Source organism: Trichomycterus rosablanca, chromosome 3 (genome assembly GCF_030014385.1).
Source record: "Trichomycterus rosablanca isolate fTriRos1 chromosome 3, fTriRos1.hap1, whole genome shotgun sequence".
NCBI lineage: Eukaryota > Metazoa > Chordata > Actinopteri > Siluriformes > Trichomycteridae > Trichomycterus > Trichomycterus rosablanca.
Window position 1 is genome coordinate 20,587,161 of NC_085990.1, and position 26,118 is coordinate 20,613,278.

The window sequence follows — 26,118 nt, forward strand, 5'->3', positions numbered from 1 at the left end:
ACAGACCTGGAAAGGATCTGGACCGGGAATCAAACCCAGGACCTTCTTGCTGTGAGGCGACATTGCTACCTACTGAGCCACCGTGCCACCCCCTTCCTAATATCAAGGAAGTTTTTCCTTACCAAGGTTGCTCTCAGCTTGGTCATTAGGAATTTTAGGACCTGGAATCTATGTTGCTTTGAGACAATGGTCACTAAAAATAAATAAATAAGCCACTCAGGTGGCGCAGTGGTAAAAACACCAGACTCTGATATATCGTACCAATTCTCAGCTCTGCCATCCGGCTGGGTGGCCACATGAACCACAATTGGCTGTTGTTCACAGTGTTGGTAAGCCGGACCAGGGTTCCTCATAACTGGTGCAATTACGACCTCTGCTGGCTGACTGATGGTGTCTGTGCAGAGTTGGGAAATAATGCTGATCAGGGTGTGGCTCTCTGTGCACAAGGCTGGTTGGCATATGAACTCGCCTCGTGCAGGTGAAAAAAAGGCAGTCGGTACTGCACACATGTCGGAGGGGACCTCCTCAGTCAGCAGTGGAGGGGACCTCCTCAGTCAGCAGTGGAGGGTTGTATCGGTAGAGGTAAAGCGTAACTTAATCAGGGTAATTGGATACGACTAGATTAGAGGAGAAAATTGGGGGGAAATTCAGAGAAAAAGAGGAAAAATAAATAAAATAAAACAATTAATGCATAAAAAAAACTTCAGATGTCAAACAAGCTGATATTTCGTAAATACTAATTGGAATCATGTATTGGTTTGATTTCCTGTAGCATCAGAAGCATTTCGCATGATGTGCTAGGTCATCTGTCCACTGGATCCCACATTGTGGCCCTGATTTATCAAGAGTTTGAATGTACAGTTGACATGCATGCATGTTTTCATAAAAAGTCCCTGGATTTGAGTAATTTCTGCAACTGTGATAATTATTGGAACACAGGTTTCAAATGCTAATTGTAGATTTTCTAAATCACCAAAGCAGATCTGTCAATGGTATTTGTTACTACCCATAGTCAAGTAAGCTATGTATGAAAGTCCCTGCTCTTATTCTTTCTTTGTCCATGTGATCCACAACTAATTTTAGTGAAGCTTTAGGGTGATGATTTTGTAACAGAAGCTACTTTCAGCATCACATAATTTGCGGTTTCTTCCCAAATTTGGCATGAGACCTTTTTAATGGATACAGTCAAACTAGCCAAGTTAATAAGGCTCTTAATAATAATCATAATTACTAACAGATTTTCGACAGATTTATTATTCAATATTCAAGTTCTCCTTGTGTTTATGGCAATTCTCCATCACTGCACGATAACCCTGCTGGTCGAGGAGTACCGTAGGCTAGCAAATGGCTCCTTCAGCAGATGTAGAGTGCCCTAGCGTAGATATTAATAAAACATTTTAATGTATGGGCTCGGGTGGGCATCTACACAGACATGATTGGCTATGTCTGAGGGGGGGGTGCATGGTCGAAGACTTTCAATGGATTGGCATCCTGTCCCAGGGTATTCCTGCCTTGCATTCAGTGTTTCCTTGCCACAACCCTGACCAGGATTGAATGGTCAATGAAAATGGAAACATCCTTTCAACGTATGGTACATGCAAACTGGGTGGCATACTTTTCAAAGAACCAACTGTTGTTTAAAAAAACCCTTTGAGATAATAAAGATAAACTGTGATCTTGGGATCATATTTTTTATCATACCACTGAAGTCTCTTTTGTTGTTTCCACACATTGGCAAGTATTTAATCTAACATCTAACACTCCATACTCTCTTCATGTTACCAGGTCACTGAAGAAGAGCAGCAGACTGAACATGCCATGATGATCCATGATGCACTGCAGCAGGCCACAGTGGGTCTTGGAGAAGAGCATCACCTGGTGGTGTCTTCAGACGACATGGAGGGCATCAAGACGGTCACGGTGTACACGCAGGGCGAGGACACATCGCAGTTCATAGTCTATGTTCAGGAGGCTGTCCAAACCGAGGAGAGCACTACAGAGGTGGCCTAAACAAGCAGTGGATTTAAATCTCAAAGCAGAGGGCTGCATTACTCTGAGACCTGCATGCCCCAATGTAACATCTTGTGTTGGGACTAATGTTGAAGGTTGCTGGAGCCAGCTAGTGATGATACATCCAGCATGAGCAGGAGCGGGCAGAATATCCCACAAAATAATGGAAAAACTATAATTATATACAGGTGTCAAAAGTACAGCTGTTATTTTTAAATATAAATTAGACATCTACAGCTTACCCACTTGCTTTGATGGCAGGATGTCGAGCAAGACTTGAACCATTGCAAAAAATGGTAAATAAAACAAAAGTAGGTCTAAATGATGACTGGTCCGAATCAGCAACAGTAAATGTATAGAATTCATTTGTACATGGCTTGAGGCCGAAGTTTTAATTACATACTATGACCATACCAAACACACAGCATTCTGTTACAAGTTTTATTAAATTCTGATTAAACTGTCTGTTTTGACACATTTTATATAGAATTAATTTAGATTTCCTTAACAAATACAAAATAAAATAATAATTATAATATGATAAATACAAAATGGAGACACGTGGCACAGCGGGAAATTCTGCTAGCGCAATACCTCTGACCTCCAGGATTCAGATCCCCAGCGGTGCGTTTGGCCAGGCATCTACATACATACAGACATGACTGACTATGTCTGGGGGTTTCCCTTAATTGATTGGTGTCCTCTCCAAGGTGTCTTACTGCATTGCACTCAGTAATTCTGGGGAAAACGAACCCACCGAAACCATATAATGAACAGACCGTTTGAGCTGTTCTTTCAGGACTGGATTGGGAGAAAAAAATGACTTGTACCAACCTGTTGTGCAGACGAACAATTAAATAAATCCTTCTTATTCAGTGCTTCCCTTCATCTTTCATCAGTTCTGATGCCTGGCTATCCTCTAAACCATCCTCACCGCGATACTGTTCTTCCTGTTCTTTCTGAAGCTGCCTGGTGAGCAAGTACTCTTTAGGAGTGACATCATAGTCTTTCAGCTTCTTTGCTTTGCGTTTCTTTTTCTCCACAAGCTTCTGTTTCCTGATCTCAGCTAACGTGTCCAGCTGTTCCTGAGTTAGACCTGCTGGGCTGCTGATCTCTGAGTTTGAGTCACTCCACCGCTGTTTATAGTCCTCAATCTGTTTATTGAGAGAATCATGATCGATGCCAAACATGATTCTTTTCTTCTCCACCGTCTGCACTTTTGTCCTGTGCAAAATAAAACAAATCCGGTTATGGTCTAATCCTGAGGTTTTTGTTAGAAGGGTTCAAAGAAAATAATTTACACAATTTTTAATATTTTCCCACCTAGCTTTTATTTTATATGGGTGGAGATCATGAGCAAAATAAAACCATAAAAATGGAACATTTTAAAATATTTTGAAGTGAATTCCAATGGTTGAACTGATGTGTTGATGTGTTCTCATTATGAGTTACATCCGCAGACATGCTGCGTACTTACAGTAGTGTTCAAAAAAATAGCAGTGATTTTAAAAAAGTGAATAAAGCACAAAATCATTATAATAACTTTTATTTCCATGAATGCAAATGCACTGAAAATACTACACTTTCAATTCTAAATCAAAACATTAACTAAATGTAGCCAGTTTGTGTTAATCCTTTACAGAAAGTTAAGAAAAATGAATATTAGGCTGTTCAAAAAAATAGCAGTGCCAGCATTTTTCTCAAAAAATTTATCTATAAACTAAAAATGTTTGAGGTTTCACTTTACTTTAAATTACTGAACTAATATTTAGTGGCATAACAATTGTTTCCGAGATCTGTGTTGCATGGAGTCGACCAACTTCTGGCACCTCTGAATAGGTATTCCAGTCCAGGATGATTAGACTACATTCCACAGTTCTTCTGCAATTTTAGGTTTTGCCTCAAAAGAACGCATTTCAGATATCAGCCCACAAGTTCTCTATGGGATTGAGGTCAGGGGATTGGGCTGGTCACTTTATTACCTCAATCTTGTTTGTCTGTAACCAAGATGTTTTGGGTCATTGTCATGTTGAAACACCCATTTTAAGCACATTTCTTCTTCGACATAGGGCAACATGATCTCCTCAAGTATTCTGATATATTTAAATTGATCCATGATCCCTCGTATGTGATAAATAGACGTAACACCATGGTATGAAAAACATCCCCATATCATTTTGTACCACCATGCTTTACTGTCTTCACAGTGAACTTTGGCTCGAATTCAGTGCTCAAGGGGCGTCTGACATACTGTCTACGGCAGGGGTGGGCAAACTTTTCGGCTCAAGGGCCACACTGGGTTTTAAAAATTGACAGACGGGCCGGGTGGGTGCGGGGGTTTGGAACTAATATAAGTTCACGTTTAAACCTTTATTTTCGTGATTAAAGGATGAATTTTTGAATATAAATGAAACACCAGACTCATCCTTCATGCGTGAATGTGATTTTTTTTTAATGCATTTTTTAAAATTATTTTTATCTTTGTTTCCACTTGGTGTAAACTAAACCAATTCAGCCTTTAAAGCAGCACTTTCAACATAAGTTAATGGTTTATGTGTAACATTTTAAACCAGTCAAGTGGTTTGATCATGCTGGGGTGATAGTAGGGTTGCCAACCGTCCCGTAAAATACGGAATCCTTCCTTATTTGGAAACTAAAGGCTGCGTTCCGTATTGAACTGATACGGGACGCACTTTATTCCGTATTTTTTATCAATGGTAGAGAAATGCAGCAGATGAGACAGAGACGGGGCGATCTGTATGAAACAGAAGGAAACTGCTGCTACCGTGGGAATTAGAAAGCGTTTGGTTATTATTCTTAGTGTTAACGTTTAGTCTCAGTAACGCCATGTGTGCGCAGGAATATCAGCATAACAGCCTGTTCATTACACTGCTGTTTGAGTAGCGCAGTGGGCAGAGCGCGTGGCTCATGTTTTTCCGCCCTAGGTTCGAATTATGTAAAAATGTTGTTGCACTATGGTTACATGATTACATGATGTTCTTTATGGATGTTGGTTTGCCTAAAACATGGTTCTGGTTTATTATTATAAAGAATAAAAATAATAAATGGTAAACAGCAGAATCCATGTTCCTATGACGGTGTGAGACACGTTATATATTTCATAACATAACCGCCTGGCGTGCGCCATCTAGTGGAATCAATTAAAACGCAAGTTTAGTGCAGGAAAAAGATTTAAATTAATGCGGTTTTAGGACAGTTTTGTAAATACTCAGCGGGCCGGATTAAACAGCCTAACGGGCCGCATGTGGCCCGCGGGCCGTAGTTTGCCCACCACTGGTCTACGGCCACTAGACCCAAAAAGAACAATTTTGCTTTCACCAGTCCACAAAATGTTGAGCCATTTCTCTTTGGACCAGTCAATGTGTTCCTTGGCAAATTTGAACCCATTCAGGACACGTCTTTATCTTAACAACGGGACTTTGCAGGAGTTCTTGCTGGTAAATTGGCTTCACTTAATCATCTTCTGTACTCACTGGGAACTTCAGATGTTCCTTGATCTTTCTGGAGGTGATCATTGGCTGAACCTTTGCCATTTTGGCTATTCTTCCATCCTTTCGAACAGTAGTTCCACGCTTCCTTCTGCATCTTTCAGGTTTTGGTTGTCACTTCAAGACATTTGAGATCATTTTAGCTGAGCAGCCAATAATTTGCTGCACTTCTCTGTATGTTTTTTCCCTCTACTATCAACTTTTTAATCAAAGTACGCTGTTCATCAGAACAATGTCTGGAACAACCCATTTTACCCAGTATTTCAGAAGGAAATGTGCTATGACCAAGCTGTGCAACATTTGCCCCCCTCCTACATTAAATAAGGGCCAAAATTGACACCCGTTCTTCTGCAGAATGAATGGCTTCACCAATTTAAATTCTCACTGCTATTATTTTGAACAACCCCCTTTCAATCAATGCTTCGATTACTCACAATGAGCGGCATGCATGTCCTAATTGTTGGGTTTGTTTTGTTTTCAATACTCTACTACACTTTCAAGTAAAATTTTTGCTATGTAGAAATAGCATTTCTACTAAAAACAGTGATTTATCAGGTCAATGGTGTTGGACTGCTATTTTTTTGAACACCACTGTAAATAAGCACAGTACAGACTGGCTCATCAGACACCACTGTGAAATATCACCCGACAGCTTGTCATCTCAAACAAATTGTTCCATTAATTTAACCCAGTAAACAGACTACAGCTTTAATGGTTCATGTATGTGAAGTACATTTTGGCCAAAGGTATTTGGACATCCCTCCTAATCATTGATCCTAATCACTGGTCACACCCATTGCTTTTTGACAACAGTTTGGGAAATGTCCAGCAAAGATATTGGACAAGAAAGCCTGGCTAGCAAAATATGTTTAATTTTATATAGGACTTTAGTGCAGGCCACTAGAGTTCATCCACACCAAACTCAAAACATTTCTTTGTGGGCCTTGTTTTGTGCACAGGGTCACAATCTTGCTTGTACAGGAAACTACATTCCTCAAACTGTTGCTACCATAGTAGAAAGTTGTTAATGGAAAATATTATTTTGTATAATTAATTTTATATATCACTGCATGTGGCTGGAGTGTTTAGCAGGCATACATTATTGTTTGTACTGAATCTCTTCATCGTTTTGTCCTGACTTCCCTATAGCGTGTTACAGCTAATAAAATACCCCAGGATTAAATATGGTAAAGGTACCCATATTTGGTCTGTCCAGGTCTTGAAGAACCAGGCTGAGGTCTGGTAGAACTTACAAACCAGATATACAATGGATGTTCTGCATATATGTAAAAACTTTTATTTATTCGGAGGCTTATACTGGTATTTGAGAGACACATGCTGCGCCAGTACAGAGAAACTCCTTGTCTATTTCAGCATGACAATACCATGCCTAATTCTGCACAATTTAAAACTGTGTGGCTTCAGAGACAGATAGTGGGTGCCTGCCTGCAGTCCAGATCTGTCTCCTATTTAAAATGTATGGGAATCATGAAGAGAAGAATCAGACAATGGCGACTACGGACTATTGAGCAGCTTAAGCTTTGTACATAGCAAGAATTGGCAAAAAGTCCACTTGCAAAGCTGCAATAATTAATATTGTCAATTCACAAATGATTTAAAAAAATAATTAAAACAAAAGATGTGGTAAACTTTTTGATGGTCCAGCTTTTTTGAGTGTGTGGCATAAATTTTTACATTTATTTATATTATATACAATTAAGGTCATTTTTGAAAACACTATCTTTTCTTTGTACTTTTGTTTGTTAAATCAAGTAAAGTCAAACGTATTTATATAGCGCATTTTACAATGGCCATTGTCTCAAAGCAACTTTACAAAATCCAGGACCAACAGACCAAAAACCCCTATTGGGCAAGCCGAGGGCAACAGTGGCAAGGAAAAACTTCCTTAAAATTACAGGAAGAAACCTTGAGAGGAACCAGGTTCCTGAAGGTTCAAGTGATAAAGGTTAAATAAAGGTTCAACTGAATCAAGTGGGACAGTGGTAGCCTTGTGGGTAGAGATTTGGGCTATCAACCAGAAGATTGGCAGTTCAAATTCAGGCTCTGCTGTTGGGTCCTTGAGCAAGGCCCTTAACCCTGTCTGCTCCAGGGGCGCCGTACGATGGCTGACCCTGCGCTCTGACCCCAGCTGCCAAACAAGCTGGGATATGCTATGAAAGAATTTCATTGTACTGTACACCTGTATATGTACAGTATATATGACAAATAAAGTATATCTTCTTCTTAACAAATGACAGATTTCAGTTTTCATGGCATTTTAGAAGACTGGTGCAGACTGTAATGGTCCTCATCATGATGTTTGACAGGCGGACATCTGAGTTGGCAGTGTGGCACAATGGAATTCACTAGGACAGCTGTTCCAGCAGATGGCCTATGAATTCAGCTCATAGCAGTTATAGGTTATAACATTTTTCAGCAGTGGGCTTTTGCCCTGCACCAACTGGGTTTCCTTGAGGCAGAGGGCAACAGGGTTAAGAGTCACTACCAGTTACTGTAATATTGCAAAACTGGCTTTCAAAACACAACATATATATTGGATAATAGGGTTATTTATTTTAATTATTAGGATTTAAACGTCATGTTTTACACACTTTGGTTACATTCATGACAGGAACAGTAGTTACTCGTTACAGAAGATTCTCATTAATTTACAAGTTTAATGTCAAACACAGTCATGGACAATTTTGTATCTCCAATTCACCTCACTTGCATGTCTTTGGACTGTGGGAGGAAACCAGAGCTCCCGGAGGAAACCCACGCAGACACCTAGGAATTGAACGCAGGACCTTCTTGCTATGAGGCGACAGTGCTACCCACTAAGACACCGTGCCACCCCAGTAATAGGGTTATAATGCATTTCAGGTGTGATAAAAATATGCAGGATTTACTTCTATTTCAAGGCAAAGAACTTAAGTTGCAGGGTAGCACAGCTTCCTTTAATTTAATGTCTTTAATGTCTGATTCACTTGGTTAAGGGGTTGTGGCTGCAGTAGGTCCATTTACTTCTCGACCTTGTTGTTGAATAGATTTGAATTGGTGACTTTGCATTGGTTCACTTCTTATGGTGCCTGATTAAGGGACTCTGAGTGCAGGAACTTTTTGCTTTGGTGGTCACAGAGCTTCTCAGATTTGATTGGCTGTGGTTTAATCTTTATCTAACCATGTGACCTCTGTCTGACAGGATGTTGATTGCGTCGATTTAGACATGAATGACAAACAAAGCTAGGAGATTCATTGACATGTGGGCGGTCCGGGTCCTTCCTGTGTGTGTGTTTGCATGTTCTTCCCATGTCTGTGTGGGTTTCCTCCGGGAGCTCCGGTTTCCTCCCACAGTCCAAAAACATGCAAGTGAGGTGAATTGAAGATACAAATTTGTCCATGAACATTGTGTGATGAGTAACTACCGTTTCTGTCATGAATGTAACCAAAGTGTAAAACATGACGTTACAATCTTAATAAACAAAACAAAGACATGTATTTGTTCCTTAGGGTAGCTAACAACCTAGGAATTTTTTTTCTTTAATCCAAGTTGGACATGATTTGTCTGGGGCACTGTGTAGGCCTCTGCAGTTCCTGCATTTAGGTGGTTTTTGGCAGGGTAGGTTGTGACCCTCCTCTCCGCAGTTACAGCATGTTGTGCTGTCCTTGCAGTTGGCCGAACCTGGTTTTTTACTCCACCTGCTTCTTATTTTCATCGCCTTATTGTAACATCTACTCACAGTACTCAACAGTAACAGTTTATCAAAAAAAAAAATAATTCAGTTTACTGCCTTTTAAATAGATAAAATAAGTATCAAGCCTATTAGTCTGGCACCTCCACAACAGCCCCAGTTTCTCATGTGGCCCCTGATGTAGATGTTCACATTCACTATCTGGTACCCTATCAGAATATTCACTTGGAGAAATAGTTTGTACAAGATAATGATGTAGATGTTTGTTCTGATATTCTGGTCTTGCCTCTTAATTGTGCTGTGCTGGCGCATCGGTAGCCGCAGCAAATCACGTTTCTCAAGCACCAAGATCTCTTCCTCTATAGACATTGCCTCTTATGAACAGCATGGGGGTGCTACAGATTGGTGCTTAATTGGGGGCCCCACAGTTTTGTAATTGAATGTCTAACAAGATCATGGTGTCCACATACATTTGGCCAAATATTGCATTACAGTGACTAACATATGGTTACTACCACTGGGCATTAAGGGTGTGTTAAGCACAATTTAGCAAAAACATTAAATAAAATGTGAATTCTTACTCAGCAACGTTTTCACTTGGAAAAAGATTTTCAGAATCTTCTCTGGGACCATAATCTGCAATCTTGAGAAGATTTTCAACCTAAAAAACAAAAACAGTCCAATTGCATTTAATCAATGTAATCGTCCCGTGTCAAAAATACTAAAATGAGATCAAGTCAGTTACCTCTTTTATAGCTGCATACTGTTTGTCTAAAACAAAAATCAAAGTGGGAACGCTGCTCAGGATCTGCTGTGAGATGAGAAGGTATCTACAAACCCCAAATCGGAAAAGGTTAAAAAACACGTATTTAAGACAGTATGGACCAAGATATTTCATGTTGTCTGGTCAACTTCATTTCATTTGTTAATATACCTCCATTCCTGCATTTGTAATGTTGCCATTCCTTCTCACAACACTTAAAAGGCGTTGCCTTTGTAATGTGTGCAGCATGTGGTTTTGCATTGTCTTGTTGAAAAATGCATGGACGTTCCTGGAAAAGATGACACCTTGAAGGCAGCATATGTTGCTCTAAGATCTCAATGTGCTTTTCTGCATTAATGCTGCCATCACAGAAGTGTAAATGACCTTTGCCAAGGGCACTGACACAGCCCCATACCATGACAGACCCTGGCTTTTGGACCTGTTGCTGGATGGTCCTTTTCGTCTTTGGTCTGGTCCATTTCTTCCAAAAAAGACCTAGAATACTAATTCGTCTGGTACATGTTTTCACTGTGTAATGGTCCATCCTAGATACCTCTGAGCCTAGAAAACTTGATGCCACTTCTAGACATGGTCAACATAAGGCTTCTTTCTTTTGCAAAGTGGCATCTGTGAATGTAATTTCATACTGCAGTGCTTGCCAAAGTAATCTCTTGCCCCTGTGGTATTATCATGTGGCGGTTCTTGACGCAGTGCTATAAGAGGGATTGTAAATCAAAGGTGTTCAGCTTAGGCTTGCACCCTTGCCCTTTATGCACTGGAATTTCTCCAGATTCCTTGAATTGTTTAAGGATATTATGCACTGTAGAAGGAGAAATATGCAAATCCCTTCCAATCTGTTTTTAAACATTACAATAATTTCCTTATACTTTTGTTGACAAACTGGAGATCCTCCGTCCATCTTTGCTCCTTAAAGACTCAGCCTTTCATGGATACTGCTTTGGTTTTTTATACCTCATTGCTAGACCAAAATTGCCCCAGTCCCATTTTTTGCCTGTGTGTTGCAGGCCTGAAATGACCAGACAAAACATGAAATATTTTGGTTTCCTATTGTCTGCAATAAAATAAATGTCTCTTCTCTGAAGTAAATACAAGAAACACCATGTTTTTATTTGCCGTACTATCCCAATCGTTTCCCAATATATATTTTTATGCATTTCCCAAATTCTGAACATGGTGTTATATTAAATAGTCAAACCTTATACGTGGAGCACCTTTGTCCAGAGCCTGCTGAATCTGGATATCTCTGTCAGAAGACAAACTTGTCTTCCAGTAGATTCGACAAGCTGAGTAATCCACCATCACTGAAACCTTGAAAATTGGTAGTGGACTGGTAGTAAGACTTATGTATTGATAAGCAGACAACAAGTGCAAGGCTATGTCTCAGATTGCATACCGTAAAGTTAATTAAAATTAAAGGCAATTACTTTGTACGAGTAATGCAGTTTGGGACGCAGCCTCTGAAATGGTTTTGCTAAGAAAGAATTGAACATCCTGACAGGCAGTAAGCACATGCTCATTATAGAAGTTTTACTGTTCTCCCCATTTTTCCTTTCCCTGTCTAGTCATAACAAATTCTCTAATTGCAACTTCCTCCACAGCAACCCCACCCTTACCAAGGAGAGCTGTAGGCTATCATATGCCCGATTCAACCTGTGTGCTGTCACCGGTTGTTTCCTTTAACCCATCACAGAGTCACACACTGTTTACTGTAAATCATCATCTCCCATGCAGATGCCTCAACCAGCCAACAGAGACACCAGCAATGAGGAACCCATTAAACCTTCCTATCTCAGGCATAGTGATTTCTGCCTAAACACTTGTGTGGTTGAAAAATATGTTAAAAGCCAACGTGGATGGAATGCGTAGGTCAGTATAAATACTGGGGCTGATACAACTGGGATCAATACATTGTCAATTAGACATGTGTAACATCCTAAACCAAAATAAAAGTCCAAGCATCTTTTCATGGGACAACACTATAGAAATGAAACTTGCATATAACTTAGAGTTGTCAGTGTACAGCTTGTATAGCAGTATAGATTTACTGTCTTCTGAAAATAACTCAACACACAGCCATTAATGTCTAAATAGCTGGCAACATAAGTGAGTACACCCCACAGTGAACATGTCCAAATTGTGCCCAGTTGTGTCGTTGTTCCTCCCTGGTGTCATGTGTCAAGGTTCCAGGTGTCAATGGGGAGCAGGGCTGTTAGATTTGGTGTTTTGGGTACAATTCTCTCATACTGGCCACTGGATATTCCACATGGCACCTCATGGCAAAGAACCCTCTGAAGATGTGACAAATAGAATTGCTCTCAACAAAGATGGCCTAGGCTATAAGAACATTGCTAACACCCTGAAACGCAGCTACAGCACGGTGGCCAAGGTCATACAGCGGTTTTCCAGGACAGGTTCCACTCAGAACAGGCTTCGCAATGTTCGACCAAAGAAGTTGCGTCCACGTGTTCAGCGTCATATCCAGAGGTTCGCTTCAAAAAATAGACACGAGTGCTGCCAGCATTGCTGCAGGGCTTGAAAAAGCGGGAGGTCAGCCTGTCAGTGCTCAGACCATACGCCGCACACTGCATAAATTGGTCTGCATGGCCGTTATCCCAGAAGGAAGCCTCTTCTGAAGCTGACGCACAAGAAAGCCCGCAAACAGTTTGCTGAAGACAAGCAGTCCAAGAACATGGATTACTGGAATGCCCTGTGGTCTGACGAGACCAAGATAAACTTCTTTGGCTCAGATGGTGTCCAGCATGTGTGGCTGCACCCTGGTCAGAAGTTCCAAGACAACTGTCTCTTGCATACAGTCAAGCATGGTGGTGGTAGCATCATGGTCTGGGGCTGCATGAGTGCTGCCGGCACTGGCAACCTGTGTAGCTCTGGTAAATTCCATGCCCAGGAGGGTTAAGGCAGTGCTGGATAATAATGGTGGTCACACAAAATATTGACACTTTGGGCACAATTTGGACATGTTCACTGTGGGGTGTACTCACTTATGTTGCCAGCTATTTAGACATTAATGGCTGTGTGTTGAGTTATTTTCAGAAGACAGTAAATCTACACTGCTATACAAGCTGTACACTGACAACTCTAAGTTATATCCAAGTTTCATGTCTATAGTGTTGTCCCTGCAGAAATGTGAGGGGTGTACTCACTTTTGTGATACACTGTATATATATATATATATATATATATATATATATATATATATATATATACAGTGTATCACAAAAGTGAGTACACCCCTCACATTTCTGCAGATATTTAAGTATATCTTTTCATGGGACAACACTGACAAAATGACACTTTGACACAATGAAAAGTAGTCTGTGTGCAGCTTATATAACAGTGTAAATTTATTCTTCCCTCAAAATAACTCAATATACAGCCATTAATGTCTAAACCACTGGCAACAAAAGTGAGTACACCCCTTAGTGAAAGTTCCTGAAGTGTCAATATTTCGTGTGGCCACCATTATTTCCCAGAACTGCCTTAACTCTCCTGGGCATGGAGTTTACCAGAGCTTCACAGGTTGCCACTGGAATGCTTTTCCACTCCTCCATGACGACATCACGGAGCTGGCGGATATTCGAGACTTTGCGCTCCTCCACCTTCCGCTTGAGGATGCCCCAAAGATGTTCTATTGGGTTTAGGTCTGGAGACATGCTTGGCCAGTCCATCACCTTTACCCTCAGCCTCTTCAATAAAGCAGTGGTCATCTTAGAGGTGTGTTTGGGGTCATTATCATGCTGGAACACTGCCCTGCGACCCAGTTTCCGGAGGGAGGGGATCATGCTCTGCTTCAGTATTTCACAGTACATATTGGAGTTCATGTGTCCCTCAATGAAATGTAACTCCCCAACACCTGCTGCACTCATGCAGCCCCAGACCATGGCATTCCCACCACCATGCTTGACTGTAGGCATGACACACTTAATTTTGTACTCCTCACCTGATTGCCGCCACACATGCTTGAGACCATCTGAACCAAACAAATTAATCTTGGTCTCATAAGACCATAGGACATGGTTCCAGTAATCCATGTCCTTTGTTGACATGTCTTCAGCAAACTGTTTGCGGGCTTTCTTGTGTAGAGACTTCAGAAGAGGCTTCCTTCTGGGGTGACAGCCATGCAGACCAATTTGATGTAGTGTGCGGCGTATGGTCTGAGCCCTGACAGGCTGACCCCCCACCTTTTCAATCTCTGCAGCAATGCTGACAGCACTCATGCGCCTATCTTTCAAAGACAGCAGTTGGATGTGACGCTGAGCACGTGCACTCAGCTTCTTTGGACGACCAACGCGAGGTCTGTTCTGAGTGGACCCTGCTCTTTTAAAACGCTGGATGATCTTGGCCACTGTGCTGCAGCTCAGTTTCAGGGTGTTGGCAATCTTCTTGTAGCCTTGGCCATCTTCATGTAGCGCAACAATTCGTCTTTTAAGATCCTCAGAGAGTTTTTTGCCATGAGGTGCCATGTTGGAACTTTCAGTGACCATTATGACAGAGTGTGAGAGCTGTACTACTAAATTGAACACACCTGCTCCCTATGCACACCTGAGACCTAGTAACACTAACGAGTCACATAACATTTTGGAGGGAAAATGACAAGCAGTGCTCAATTTGGACATTTAGGGGTGTAGTCTCTTAGGGGTGTACTCACTTTTGTTGCCGGTGGTTTAGACATTAATGGCTGTATATTGAGTTATTTTGAGGGAAGAATAAATTTACACTGTTATATAAGCTGCACACAGACTACTTTTCAATGTGTCAAAGTGTCATTTTGTCAGTGTTGTCCCATGAAAAGATATACTTAAATATCTGCAGAAATGTGAGGGGTGTACTCACTTTTGTGATACACTGTATATATATATATACAGTATATATATATATATATACAGTATATATATATATATATATATATATATATATTAGGGCTGTCGAAGTTAACGCGATAATAACGCATTAACGCAATCTTAATTTAACGCGATTAAAAAAAATAGTGCCATTAACGCAATTTCTAGTTCATGTTGAGACTTGACTGGTAGAACAAACGTTTTAATGTCGGACTTGCCACCGTTTTTCATTTGCGGTTTGTTAACTAAATGTAAAAGAGCGTCGTAGCATTTGCACTTGCATAATAAAGAAATAAATACACGCTATATTCACAAGTTGTCGGGAGCAGAACACTTTATTAACTCCTTCTGTTACGGTAAAGAATACCGGACAGCTGAGTCAAGCACGTTAGTCCATGAACTATGGAAGCCCCAAAGGGTCAAAACACACTCACTTCGTGTAGAAACGTCCATCAAACCATTGGATAATATTACTGCCTAGTATGTGAGTGAATAAAACTCCCTTACAGTTTTCTCTTGTCCCAGCAGTTTTTAACATCAGTACATTTAGCATAAAATGTGTTCACCATTTTAATTGTAACATTTCACTTAAAAATCCTTGTTTTCTATAACATTTACACAGATTTTTTTTTAATGCGATTAATCGCGATTAACTATATGAAATTCTGAGATTAATCGCGATTAAAAATTTTAATCGTTTGACAGCCCTAATATATATATATATATATATATATATATATATATATATGTATACACATAAAAAGTATGTATCTTACCTTGGTGATCTCCACATTGTACTTGGGGATCTCTGCATTAACCTCATGAGAAGAGAGCAGGTCTGAAACTGCTTTATAAAGGACAGTATTTAGTGTCCTCACTCGCAAACTGTCTTCTATGTTTCTTTTCTTTGCTGGTTTCATGAAGCCAGGTTGAGCTGTGGGCATGGGCTGCAAACAAACAATAAACATGAATTAACTTTAAATTTACAGTCAATTTAATCAGTAAACATGAATGAATTTGACTATCTTGGCATTGGCAATACTGATCTTAACAACTTTATTTGGCTGAAAATGTATTCAAGTCATAGGTCAATTTTTATGAGTTTAGGAAAACTATACTATACTGTCCGAATTAATACCCTACAGAAACTTCATTGTTTTTTTGTTTTTTTGTTTTTTTGTTTTTTTGTTTTTTGGGGGGGGGGGGGGGGGGGGGCGTCACAAAGTTTGTTTGTTTGTTTATTAGGATTTTAATGCCATGTTTTATACTTTGGTTACATTCATGACAGGAACGGTAGTTACTCATTACACAAGGTTCATCAGTTCACACAAGGTTATATCAAACACAGTCTTGGACAATTTAGTGTCTCCAATTCACCTCACTTGCATGTCTTTGGAATGTGGGAGGAAACCGGCGCACCCGGAGGAAACCCACGTGGACACGGGGAGAACATGCAAACTCCACACAGAAAAGACCCGGACCGTCCCACCTGGGGATCGAACCCAGGACCTGCTTGCAATACATCACAAAGAGATGTAGCATGATATGATCAAGTATTTCTCAGCCATTTGTCAGCAGTTGCTACTGCAGATGCCACTGCATCTTTCCTCAGGCCAATTGTGTCCATTAAGTGCCTTACTCAAAACTGGGCATCAGCAGTAATAGGCTTAGTATCCATGATTTAACATGCCAATATTTGATGTTTTTTTTAAAACAATAAAAATATTACCTATCATATCTAACTAAACAGGCCAATGATAATATGCTACATAATTGCTTTGCTCACCTGTGGCGTTTCATACCACTTTTTCTTCCTGTTGAAAAAAAAAAAACAAGGTCATTAGAGTTGTTAAGTCACATTCATTGTCATCAAGTGTACTAAACTAATTATTTAACATGAATTGTCTACTTTCAACTTTTGAGAACCGTTTGAGAAAGCTCCTTTCCTGTTTCAGTATGGTTGTGCCCTCATGCACATTGCAAGGTCTATAAAGATGTGGTTCGACAAGTTTGATGTGGAGGAACCTCTGTGCTCTTTTGACTACATGGGCACAAATTCCCACAAACACAAAAAATCTTGTGGAAAGCCCTCCTAGATGATTGCCAAGCTCTTGTCGAGTGTCCACATAATTGTAGCTATAGTGTATTACTTAATGGAAATGGCTGGTAATACACAGGGGGCTTAACAAAATAAACAACACATAAAATAAACTTGACACTAAAATGACAATCGTAGTTACAGTCACCCTTAAACTCAATGTTTACCTTAAACTCGTGTGTGCGACTGCCGCTTTGTTCAGCACTTGGCTTGAGCAGTAAAACGTCATCAAAGTGTGAATATGAGACGAATCTGCATGTGTGTGAAATAACCATCAAATTAACTCAGAAAGCTCCACATGTATCTGTGTTTAGCTGGATTTTTCTAACCGTTTCATTTTTAAACTCATGTTATAGCTCGGGGTGCTGAGAAATGGTGAGAATCAGCTTATCATTAAAAAAAGCTTAACGTGACTTAATGTATTGAAAAACCTCTAAACCTCTCTTAATTATTGCTGCTCATAAGTTCTCTCCACTAATAAAATTACTCTCTTGTTGTTTTAGTACAATAAGTCACGATAAGCTTTGTGCACCAAAACATTCCATAGGAAATAATGGCACAGCAAAACAAAAGCTATTTTGTCGCTTCTCATGTGAAGTTTCTGAACTCGCTAAGTAATACAGTAATTCCAAGATCAAGCATCTCAATGATTAGGAAGCATAAGGTAACAATAAAGAAGTAAAGGTAAAGTGCAAGTTTATTGTATTTACCTGTTTTTCAATTGTATTTCAGTGTTTTTAGTTTGTTTATTAAAGTTTTGTGTTAATTTCAGTGCATAAGTGTCAAAAACAACCCCATTGTTTTACATTGGTCTAAAATATATGCAGTTCCACACGACCACGGAACGCATTAACAGGTTTCCCCATACATCCTTGGGGAAAAAAAGATACCTTGAAACCCAGTGCCTTTTAATCGCAACGCCACCCCCAGAACCAACCGACGTCGAGTTTCAAGGTACCACTGTATTTTAAAATGGATGACAGCACACACTTTGGCTCCAGTGCACTGTAAAAATCTACTTTTACTCCTAATTTTACTCAATAGTTTATAGCCCACAGATAAAATGTTTTACCTTGCTGTTCTCCTCACTGGTGAGAAAAAAAATTTGACATATTATCTGCTTATTTTAATTTATTTATATAAGCTTACATTCATGATTGGGAGTGACGGACACTGTTTACACACTTTACAAAAGATTAGCATTACTCTTTAAAGGGGTGGCTCAGTGGATATCACTGTCACCTCACAGCAAGAAGGTTCTGGGTTTGATCATCAGGTTGAGCGGTCCGGGTCCTTTCTGTGTGGAGTTTGCATGTTCTCCCTGTGTCTACGTGGGTTTCCTCTGGGAGCTCCAGTTTCCTCCCACAGTCCAAAGACATGCAAGTAAAGTGAATTGGAGATACAAAATTGTCCATGATTGTGTTTGACATTCATTAAACTTGTGAGCAGGGGCGGCTCGTTCCTTAGGGCAATCGGGCGATGCACCACCAAAGGGCGAAAGGGAAGAAATTTTTCTATCACAGCTGTGACTGTTCTGGACAGTCTCGTCTCTGAATATCGTAGTCCAATCAGCGTCGAGTTGTGTTCCGTACAGTACCGCCCCTTTTTGGGGCGATTTCAGTCTGATTGAAAATCGCCCCGGATTGCTCTTATAGACTCATGTTAAGGCTCTTTTTATTTAACTGTAGGCGCTGCAATACATTCTGAATGAGTTCCGGGAGGGCTCGCACTTACGTGCTTGCGTCACACATACCCTGGTGTCATGTCAGTTGTCGTAGTAGTCAGGATAAATTAGCAACTAAAGAATTAGGGCCACCCAGAGAAAGGGGGGGAAATCATATAAGTTACAAGTAAATTACAAGTAAGTAATGTAATTTTTAAATTGTGAATTGTGATTGCACTTATTGTATCTCCCCAATTGTTTAATTGTACTTCTTTATTAATTGCACATCAGCCCCGATGCCAATCTTCAAAATTCTGGATCTGCTGCACCTAAAATAAAATGCTATCTGATGAAGACTGAATTAAATTGTTAGGGTGAAGGCTTTACTTAATTTTATGATTAATGGTAAAGCTGGTCTCTCTCCATGTTCAAAGTTATTTGCGAGGGCAAACTGACAGATGACTTAAGATGTTAATTATTTATGCTTTAATTTACCCATTGAACGGGTCACCTTGGCCATCATCGCAACAATTGCCCCCCCTGAGAGATTTGGCAGGAGCTGCCGCTGCTTGTGAACTGATGAATCTTGTGTAACCAGTAACTACCTGTCCTGTCATGAAGGTAACCAAAGTGTGTAAAACATGACGTTAAAATCCTAATAAATTAATAAACTTCTTAAAAGCTCTTTATACTCATACGTATTAATATTGATTTTGTTTCTAGATGTATTACTGATACTCACCTCTTGTTGGAGAACATCTTGTGCAGTAGGTTGCGGCAGTGATGAACAGAAGAGTGAAAATGTGCTGCTGGGATGAACTGAACATGACAACAGTTACACGCTGCACGTTTCCTCACCAAAGGCGAGTTACAACGTCTACCTGCACTCTGAAGCTTTATATCACGCATTACATTCACTAGGCCATTAACATGTCGCGGTAACAAACAATTCCGAAGCCAGTCAGCAGTCTTCAGGGCCAACATGATAATTCCTAATTCTAATTCTTCAGAAACACGACTAAAAATAACCAAACAGCTTGCTGTTTTTCCACCCACCCATATTGTGACAAAACCCACATCCGAGCAATGACTGGCTAGAACGTTTTAATCATTGGCGAGCTGAACAGAAGCACTAAATATTAACCAATGCTAGTGCTAAAAACGTGTACTCGCCACCAATCATATCTCAGGAGGCGGGATTTGACTGAAAACACGTGTGGAAAGCTGTAGAGTGCAGAGTTTATCACCACTTACTTGTATCCTCACGTCTAGACTGAAGTAGCCGATAAAAGATGGCATGAAACGAAATACAGAAATACAGCGGTACCTTAAAACTCAACGTCAATTGGTTCTGGCATTGAGTTTAAAAGACGTTGAGTTTCAAGGTCCCATAAGGATGTATCCGAAACCTGTTAATGCGTTCCATGGTCCCGTGGAACTGCATATATTTTAGGCTAATGTAAAATAATGGGGTTGTTTTTGACTTTTATACACTGAAAATAACACAAGTATAATACAAAAACACTGAAATACAATTGAAAACAGTTAAAAATCAATTAAAAAATACAATAAAACCTGCACTTTACCTTTAGTTCAATATTGTTTCCTTATGCTGCTTAATCATGGAGATTTCCTCTGGAGTGTGCTGGTGCACAAAGCTTAACGTGACTTATTGTACTAAAACGAGTGAGGAATTTCATTACATTTACATTTTCAGCATTTAGCAGACGCTTTTATCCAAAGCAACTTACAGTACTGTGACAGTATACTGTCTGAGCAATTGAGGGTTAAGGGCTTTGCTCAAGGGCCCAACAGTGGCAACCTGGCAGTGGTGGGGCTTAAACCAGCAACCTATTGATTACTAGTCCAGTACCTTAACCGCTGGACTACAACTGCCTATTAGTCTCTCACTAATCTCTCATTAGTGGAGAGAACTTATGCGCAGTAATAATTAAGAAAGGTTTAGTGTTTATATGTCGTTCTTTTAATACATTAAGTTACATTAGCACGTCAACATAGCACGTCTACGTCCATCACTCTCCTTTTCTGCTGCCAAAACCTTGATTCATGCTTTTATTACATCCAGAATTGATTATTGCAATAGCATCCTTTATGGTACATCTAACAAATACCTAAAAAAACTTCAGTATATCCAGAATTCAGCTGCTCGCCTCCTTACTCATACTCGCTCCCGTGATCATATTACACCTGTTCTCCAAAAACTTCATTGGCTTCCCGTTGCTCAACGCATTCAATTCAAAATTCTTCTATTCACTCACAAAGCTCTCCATAATCAGGCCCCATCCTACCTCACCGACCTGCTCCATCAGCACATTCCCTCCCGTAGCCTTCGCTCTTCTGAGGCTAACCTACTGTCCATACCCTCTAGGACCAAGCACCGGACCTGGGGTGACAGGGCCTTTTCCATAGCTGCTCCATCTTTATGGAATGCTCTCCCCAAACACCTACGAGATTGTCCTGACCTGTCCAAATTCAAGTCACTTCTCAAAACTCATCTATTCAAAATGGCATTTAACTTGTAACAACACGAAATAAATGCTTTTATTTTTGCTATTCTTTTTAATAGTTTTTATACTTAGATCACGACAGAAATGTGAAGTCCTAGATCCTAAAACTTGTAAAGTTTTCAGTTTCCTGATTGCATGTGAATCTGTCCTGTTTCTGTCTAATTTTAAGAAATTGTTCTATATTTGTTGTTCTCTCTCATAATTTAGCTAATTTTTAATGAACTGTCTTATGCTGCTCTCTTTGTTTTTATCTTAATTATTCTTGATGTTGATGTACTATTTTGATTTTGTACTATGATTTGTATGGTGTATGTATTTGTTTTGATTATTTGTCTTATGTAAAGCGTCTTTGAGTATCTTGAAAAGCGCTATATAAATAAAATGTATTATTATTATTATTATTATTAGACTCTCTTGAAAAAGCTGTAACACAAGTTTAAAAGTGAATTCGTCTCATACGCGCACTCTGATGATGTCTTACTGCACCGCTCAAGCCAAGCTCTGAACAAAGCAGCTGTTCATTGTTAATTTGAAATTAAATAAATAATTGTTTTTTTTTTTAAACTGAACACGTTGAGTTTAAGGGTACAAATTTCTCAACGAAGGGCATCGAGTTTCAAAGATTTTGAGTTTAGGGTTACAAGGTACCACTCTATAGTGTGGTTGCTTTAAAAATGGTAAACACAGTGGTTGTCAACACAGTGGGACTCATCACCTCATGTTCATCCAGATAAAGAATCTGTTTTTAAGCTACAATTTACAATATACGTTTCAGAAAGCAAGAAAAAATGTTTTCATTTTTGATGAATAAAATTACTATGCTGCCAGGCTTTAATTATTATTTTTTATGTTTTTAATTTGAGGCATCTGAGAAATGAAGAAAAATAAAACCCCACAAAATCGTGTATTATGACAAGAAAACAGATGCCAGAAGGAATGATGCAGTTCTGATCAGATAGTCCTGTTAAGAATGAGTATACATCAAACATCAATACAACATTTCTCATAATATATACAATAATCTATCTAATTAAAAAAATTTGCTTTACAATGTACTGTACAATGTACTGTGTACTGTACATTTAATGCCTACTGTGTTTATGTGTTCCTGTAAAAAACTGCACCTGAATGGTGGTACTTTTGGTATTTAAAAAGTTTTCACAACTGACTGTCATTGGCTTTTGCTTTCATTATTTTTTGATTAATAAAACAAATAATCATAATTGCAAATTTGAGCGTATAGTAGTCAATGGTGTTGGGGTACAACAGATGCTGCTTTCCCTATCCTTGACTGAGATGCTCACTGTAAAGATGTTTTTGGACATTTTGTCAGTTGGGCTGTAACAGTGTCTCAAAGTCAATCTTGTAAGCAACACAAATTCATTCATTCATTTTTAGTAATTGCTTATTCCTGGTTCAATGCCTGAAAACACTGGATACATTTTATACAGTGTATGATTTAATCATGGGGACAATTACGATTGTAATTATTCAAAATCATAAACACCCATGTGAAGAAGTTATTGCTCTCCTAAATTTAATAACTGCTTGTGTCATGTTTGGCAGTAACAACTGTAATCAAATGTTTGTGATAATTTGCAATACATCTTTTACATCACTGTGGAGGAATTTTGGCCCACTCTTTTTTTTCAGAATCGTTTTAATTCAGCTACTTGAGAGGGTTTTCGAGCATGATCTGACCTTTCAAGGCCTTGCCACTGCATCTCAAAGGGATTTAAGTCAGAACCACTACAAAGGCTTAATTTTCTAAGCCAGTGGTTCTCAAACTGTGGTACGCGTACCACTGGTGGTACGTGAAGCAGCATGAGGTGGTACGCCAGATAATCTCGGAAAAGTAATTACATGCACCGAAAAAATAAATCATTTAATAATTATAAATAAAAAATAATATGAAACAAAATGTGTAAATTACTAATAAAATCTGTTTCAAAGTTCTTATAATTCTGTTTTAATAAAATCAGTTTAATTAAAACAAGTTGTATTTAAACTAATGTGTTTTTAAAAATATTCGGGGCTACGCAGACACCGTACTTCATTAAGTCTATACTTCACGTTCGCAGTTTCCATCTCGAAATTTCCGACACGTTATTAGTAAAGTTATCAGTAAAGTTATCAGTAGCTCTCTCGCTTTTGTCAGAGCAGATCTGTGTTTGAATCTCACTGATCTCGTTCCTGACATCACCAGGCTGCTCCGCTAAACACGCGCACTCACTCAAATCCGAAAACACTTTCAGTATCGCGGAGAATGAGCGAGCGACACACACACATATACACACACACAGAGAGAGAGAGAGAGAGAGGGGGGGAGAGAGGGACAGAGAGAGAGGGAGAGAGGATATATATATACCTAATTAATGTGTGCTATATGTGGTTCTGTGATGAGAGACATAGGTGGTACTTGGAAGTTTTGGTTTGACAATGGGTGGTACTCGGTCTAAAAAGTTTGAGAACCACTGTTCTAAGCCATTCAGAGGTAGAATTTCAAGTGTGCTTGGGATCATTGTCCTACTGCATAATTCAACTTCACTTGAACTTTAGGTCATATAACTGATGGATGGACATTCTCCTTCATGATTATCTGATAGAGAGCAGAATTCATGGTTCCATCAGCAATGAAAAGTCTTTCAGGTACTGTAGAAACAAAGCAGCCCTAGACCATCACACTACCACATCTGACTGTTGGTTATGATGTTCTTATGGTAGAATGTGGTGTTAGCTTTACACTTGATGTAACAGATCATGTCCTCCAAAAGTTTAAAATTTTACTCATCAGTCATTAGAATATTAACCCAAATGTCTTAAAAACATTCACTAAACATTTACTGTAGATTAGTGTACATTGACCTCAACTAAGGCTTGAAGTTCTTTAGTTGTTCACATGGGTTCTTCTGTGACCTCCTGGATGAGTCGTGAAGTCTTTCTGCATTTATTTACATTTTATTCTCATCTAAAATTTGTGAAAGATGTGTGCAATTGAATAACTGGACAAAATTTTGACTTTTCTTTCAGTAGGTTCACTTTTCACTCATTTTTATTATCATTTTATCCACATACAGGCACACAGGTAAAATAATCATTCAGGGGCATTTTGCAACATACAGTACAATACAGGTGCTCTATACACAAAACTGTACAAAAATAGTATGAAATTGTTTGACAAAAATACAAAACTCTAGTTACAGTAAAATGATAAACAGCACAGGACAAACACACAGAGTTGTTCGGTATAGGATTGTTTGTGCACATAGGCAACATGGGTCAAATTGCCAGCAGCTAAAGCTATCCTGTCTTCTCATTTCACTATGAGGGATCTTCAAAAAGTTTCCACACTTATATTTTCGTTGGAAACAGTGAGGGTGGGAAGAGAGGTAATTGGTCGTGTCAGAGAGACTAAGGTAGAGCTTATATTCTGGATTTAACACCATCTGATTTTCACTTTTTTGAACCGCTCAAAGAAGCTTTAAGGGAAAGAAGATTTTCATGTGATCATGATGTGAAAGCAGCGGTGCATCAGTGACTACACGTTCAACCAAAAAAGTGTGAACATTTTTTAAAGAACCTTACATTATGCAGCCAAAGGTATGTGGACATCAGACGACAAGCTTTTTGGGCATCTATCAACATGGCCAGGCATCCAACAGGCACAAATGGCTGAGCCTGAGAAAAGTATTTGGACAGGTTTCCTCATTCAACTTTGCTGCTGCAATCACAATTCCTGCTTCCAGCTATTGCCCATGTGTTTGTGGAAAGTGGCAGGGGTTTTCTGTGGCTCACCTCAGTCAGGGGTGGTAAGAGGCAGAGGGGATTTGGAAATTACTAAATTGGGAGGAAAAAGGGTTAAGGACAAAAACACAAAGGAAAAAGTACTACAGGACAAGGGCCAGCAGTCACACAAGCTGGAAGTAACAGGAACAAGTTATACAATAAACAAAAAGAAAAAAAACACACCACATGCAATCTTCTCCATTCCTACAGTCCAGGTAAATAACTTTATACAAAGATACATATCTGTTATTTGTACACAAGCATTTCAACAACTTAGAACACATGTGAAACAATGCACTAGGACTCTAAAAAAGGTTCATCATCAGCCAAGAAACTAAAACTGGACACCATCATCTTAACCTGGGACTAGTTTCAAAAATAGGTAAAGGAGCTTGCATGGCATGAAAATATCCATCAGAGGGATAACCATAACCGTAGCAGGTTAACGATTCACTGTATTTTTTTACCATTGATGTGTCAAAGCTGTAACTGCTAACAACAGCTTTAAGGAAAAGTATTATTGTTATAAATTTGTAGTGTTTCAATACAGTGGGCGGTGGTAGCTCAGTGGTTTGGACTAGTAATCATAAGGTTGCCAGTTCAAGCCTCACCACCACCACTGTTGGGCCCCCAAGCAAGGCACTTAATCCTCAATTGCTTAAACTGTATTCAGTCATAATTTTAAGTCGCTTTGGATAAAAGCTTTTGCTAAATGTAAAGACTTCTTTGCAAATCAGTTGTGTTTTTTACATCTTTGTGCTTAAAAACATAATTCTGGGCACTTGGGTGGCACAGCAGTCTAATATGCTAGTTCACCACCACAAAGAGCCTGAGCACTTAAATTAGAATCTCAGCAGTCCTGGCAACAGACACTGCCTGACCATTGAAAGGAAAAGAAGATCAGATGGGGTTTTCTTCTAATTGGTACTTTGAATGTCTATTGTTAAATGTGCTAAACAAATACATTTGATCTCAAGGACTGGTCAATGCACAGATATGAGGTAGAGAAGTCCAATGTGACTCTCTATAGGCAATCTGGCTTTATGAGAGAACCTTACACTCGTTGGTAAAAAGAAGCGGCACAGGGATGCATGCCCGTCTGGCATCTGCAGCTTTTCCTGTCCAGCACAGGGGTGCAAGCAGCTGGTTGAATTGCAATAGAGAATTGGAAACTACTAGATTGGAGGGG

At 39.4% G+C, this 26,118-nt stretch overlaps 2 protein-coding genes across 3 annotated transcripts in view; one reads left to right on the top strand and one right to left on the bottom strand.

The window, feature by feature from the left end:
* LOC134309751 (zinc finger protein ZFAT-like) overlaps nt 1-2,888 on the top strand; it is a 25,802-nt gene extending 22,914 nt beyond the window's left edge. The window contains exon 16 of the mRNA XM_062991015.1: nt 1,786-2,888. Within this exon, the coding sequence (XP_062847085.1) occupies nt 1,786-2,010 (225 nt within the window). The 3' untranslated portion in view covers nt 2,011-2,888. The remainder of the gene's footprint in view (nt 1-1,785) is intronic.
* Nucleotides 2,438-19,617, bottom strand: rbfa (ribosome binding factor A). 2 transcript variants are annotated; one of them, XM_062991017.1, is made up of 8 exons: nt 19,358-19,617; nt 16,641-16,668; nt 15,631-15,801; nt 11,191-11,303; nt 9,957-10,041; nt 9,793-9,872; nt 2,845-3,234; nt 2,438-2,748 (listed from the first exon to the last, which is right to left on the bottom strand). In XM_062991017.1, the coding sequence occupies exons 1-7, from the start codon at nt 19,597-19,599 to the stop codon at nt 2,883-2,885; spliced, it is 1,071 nt and encodes a 356-aa protein (XP_062847087.1). In that variant the 5' UTR covers nt 19,600-19,617; the 3' UTR covers nt 2,438-2,748; nt 2,845-2,882. The 2 variants fall into 2 exon arrangements, with proteins under 2 accessions (XP_062847087.1, XP_062847086.1); XM_062991016.1 differs by having other exon boundaries at nt 2,438-3,234.
* Nucleotides 19,618-26,118: the final 6,501 nt, after the last annotated feature.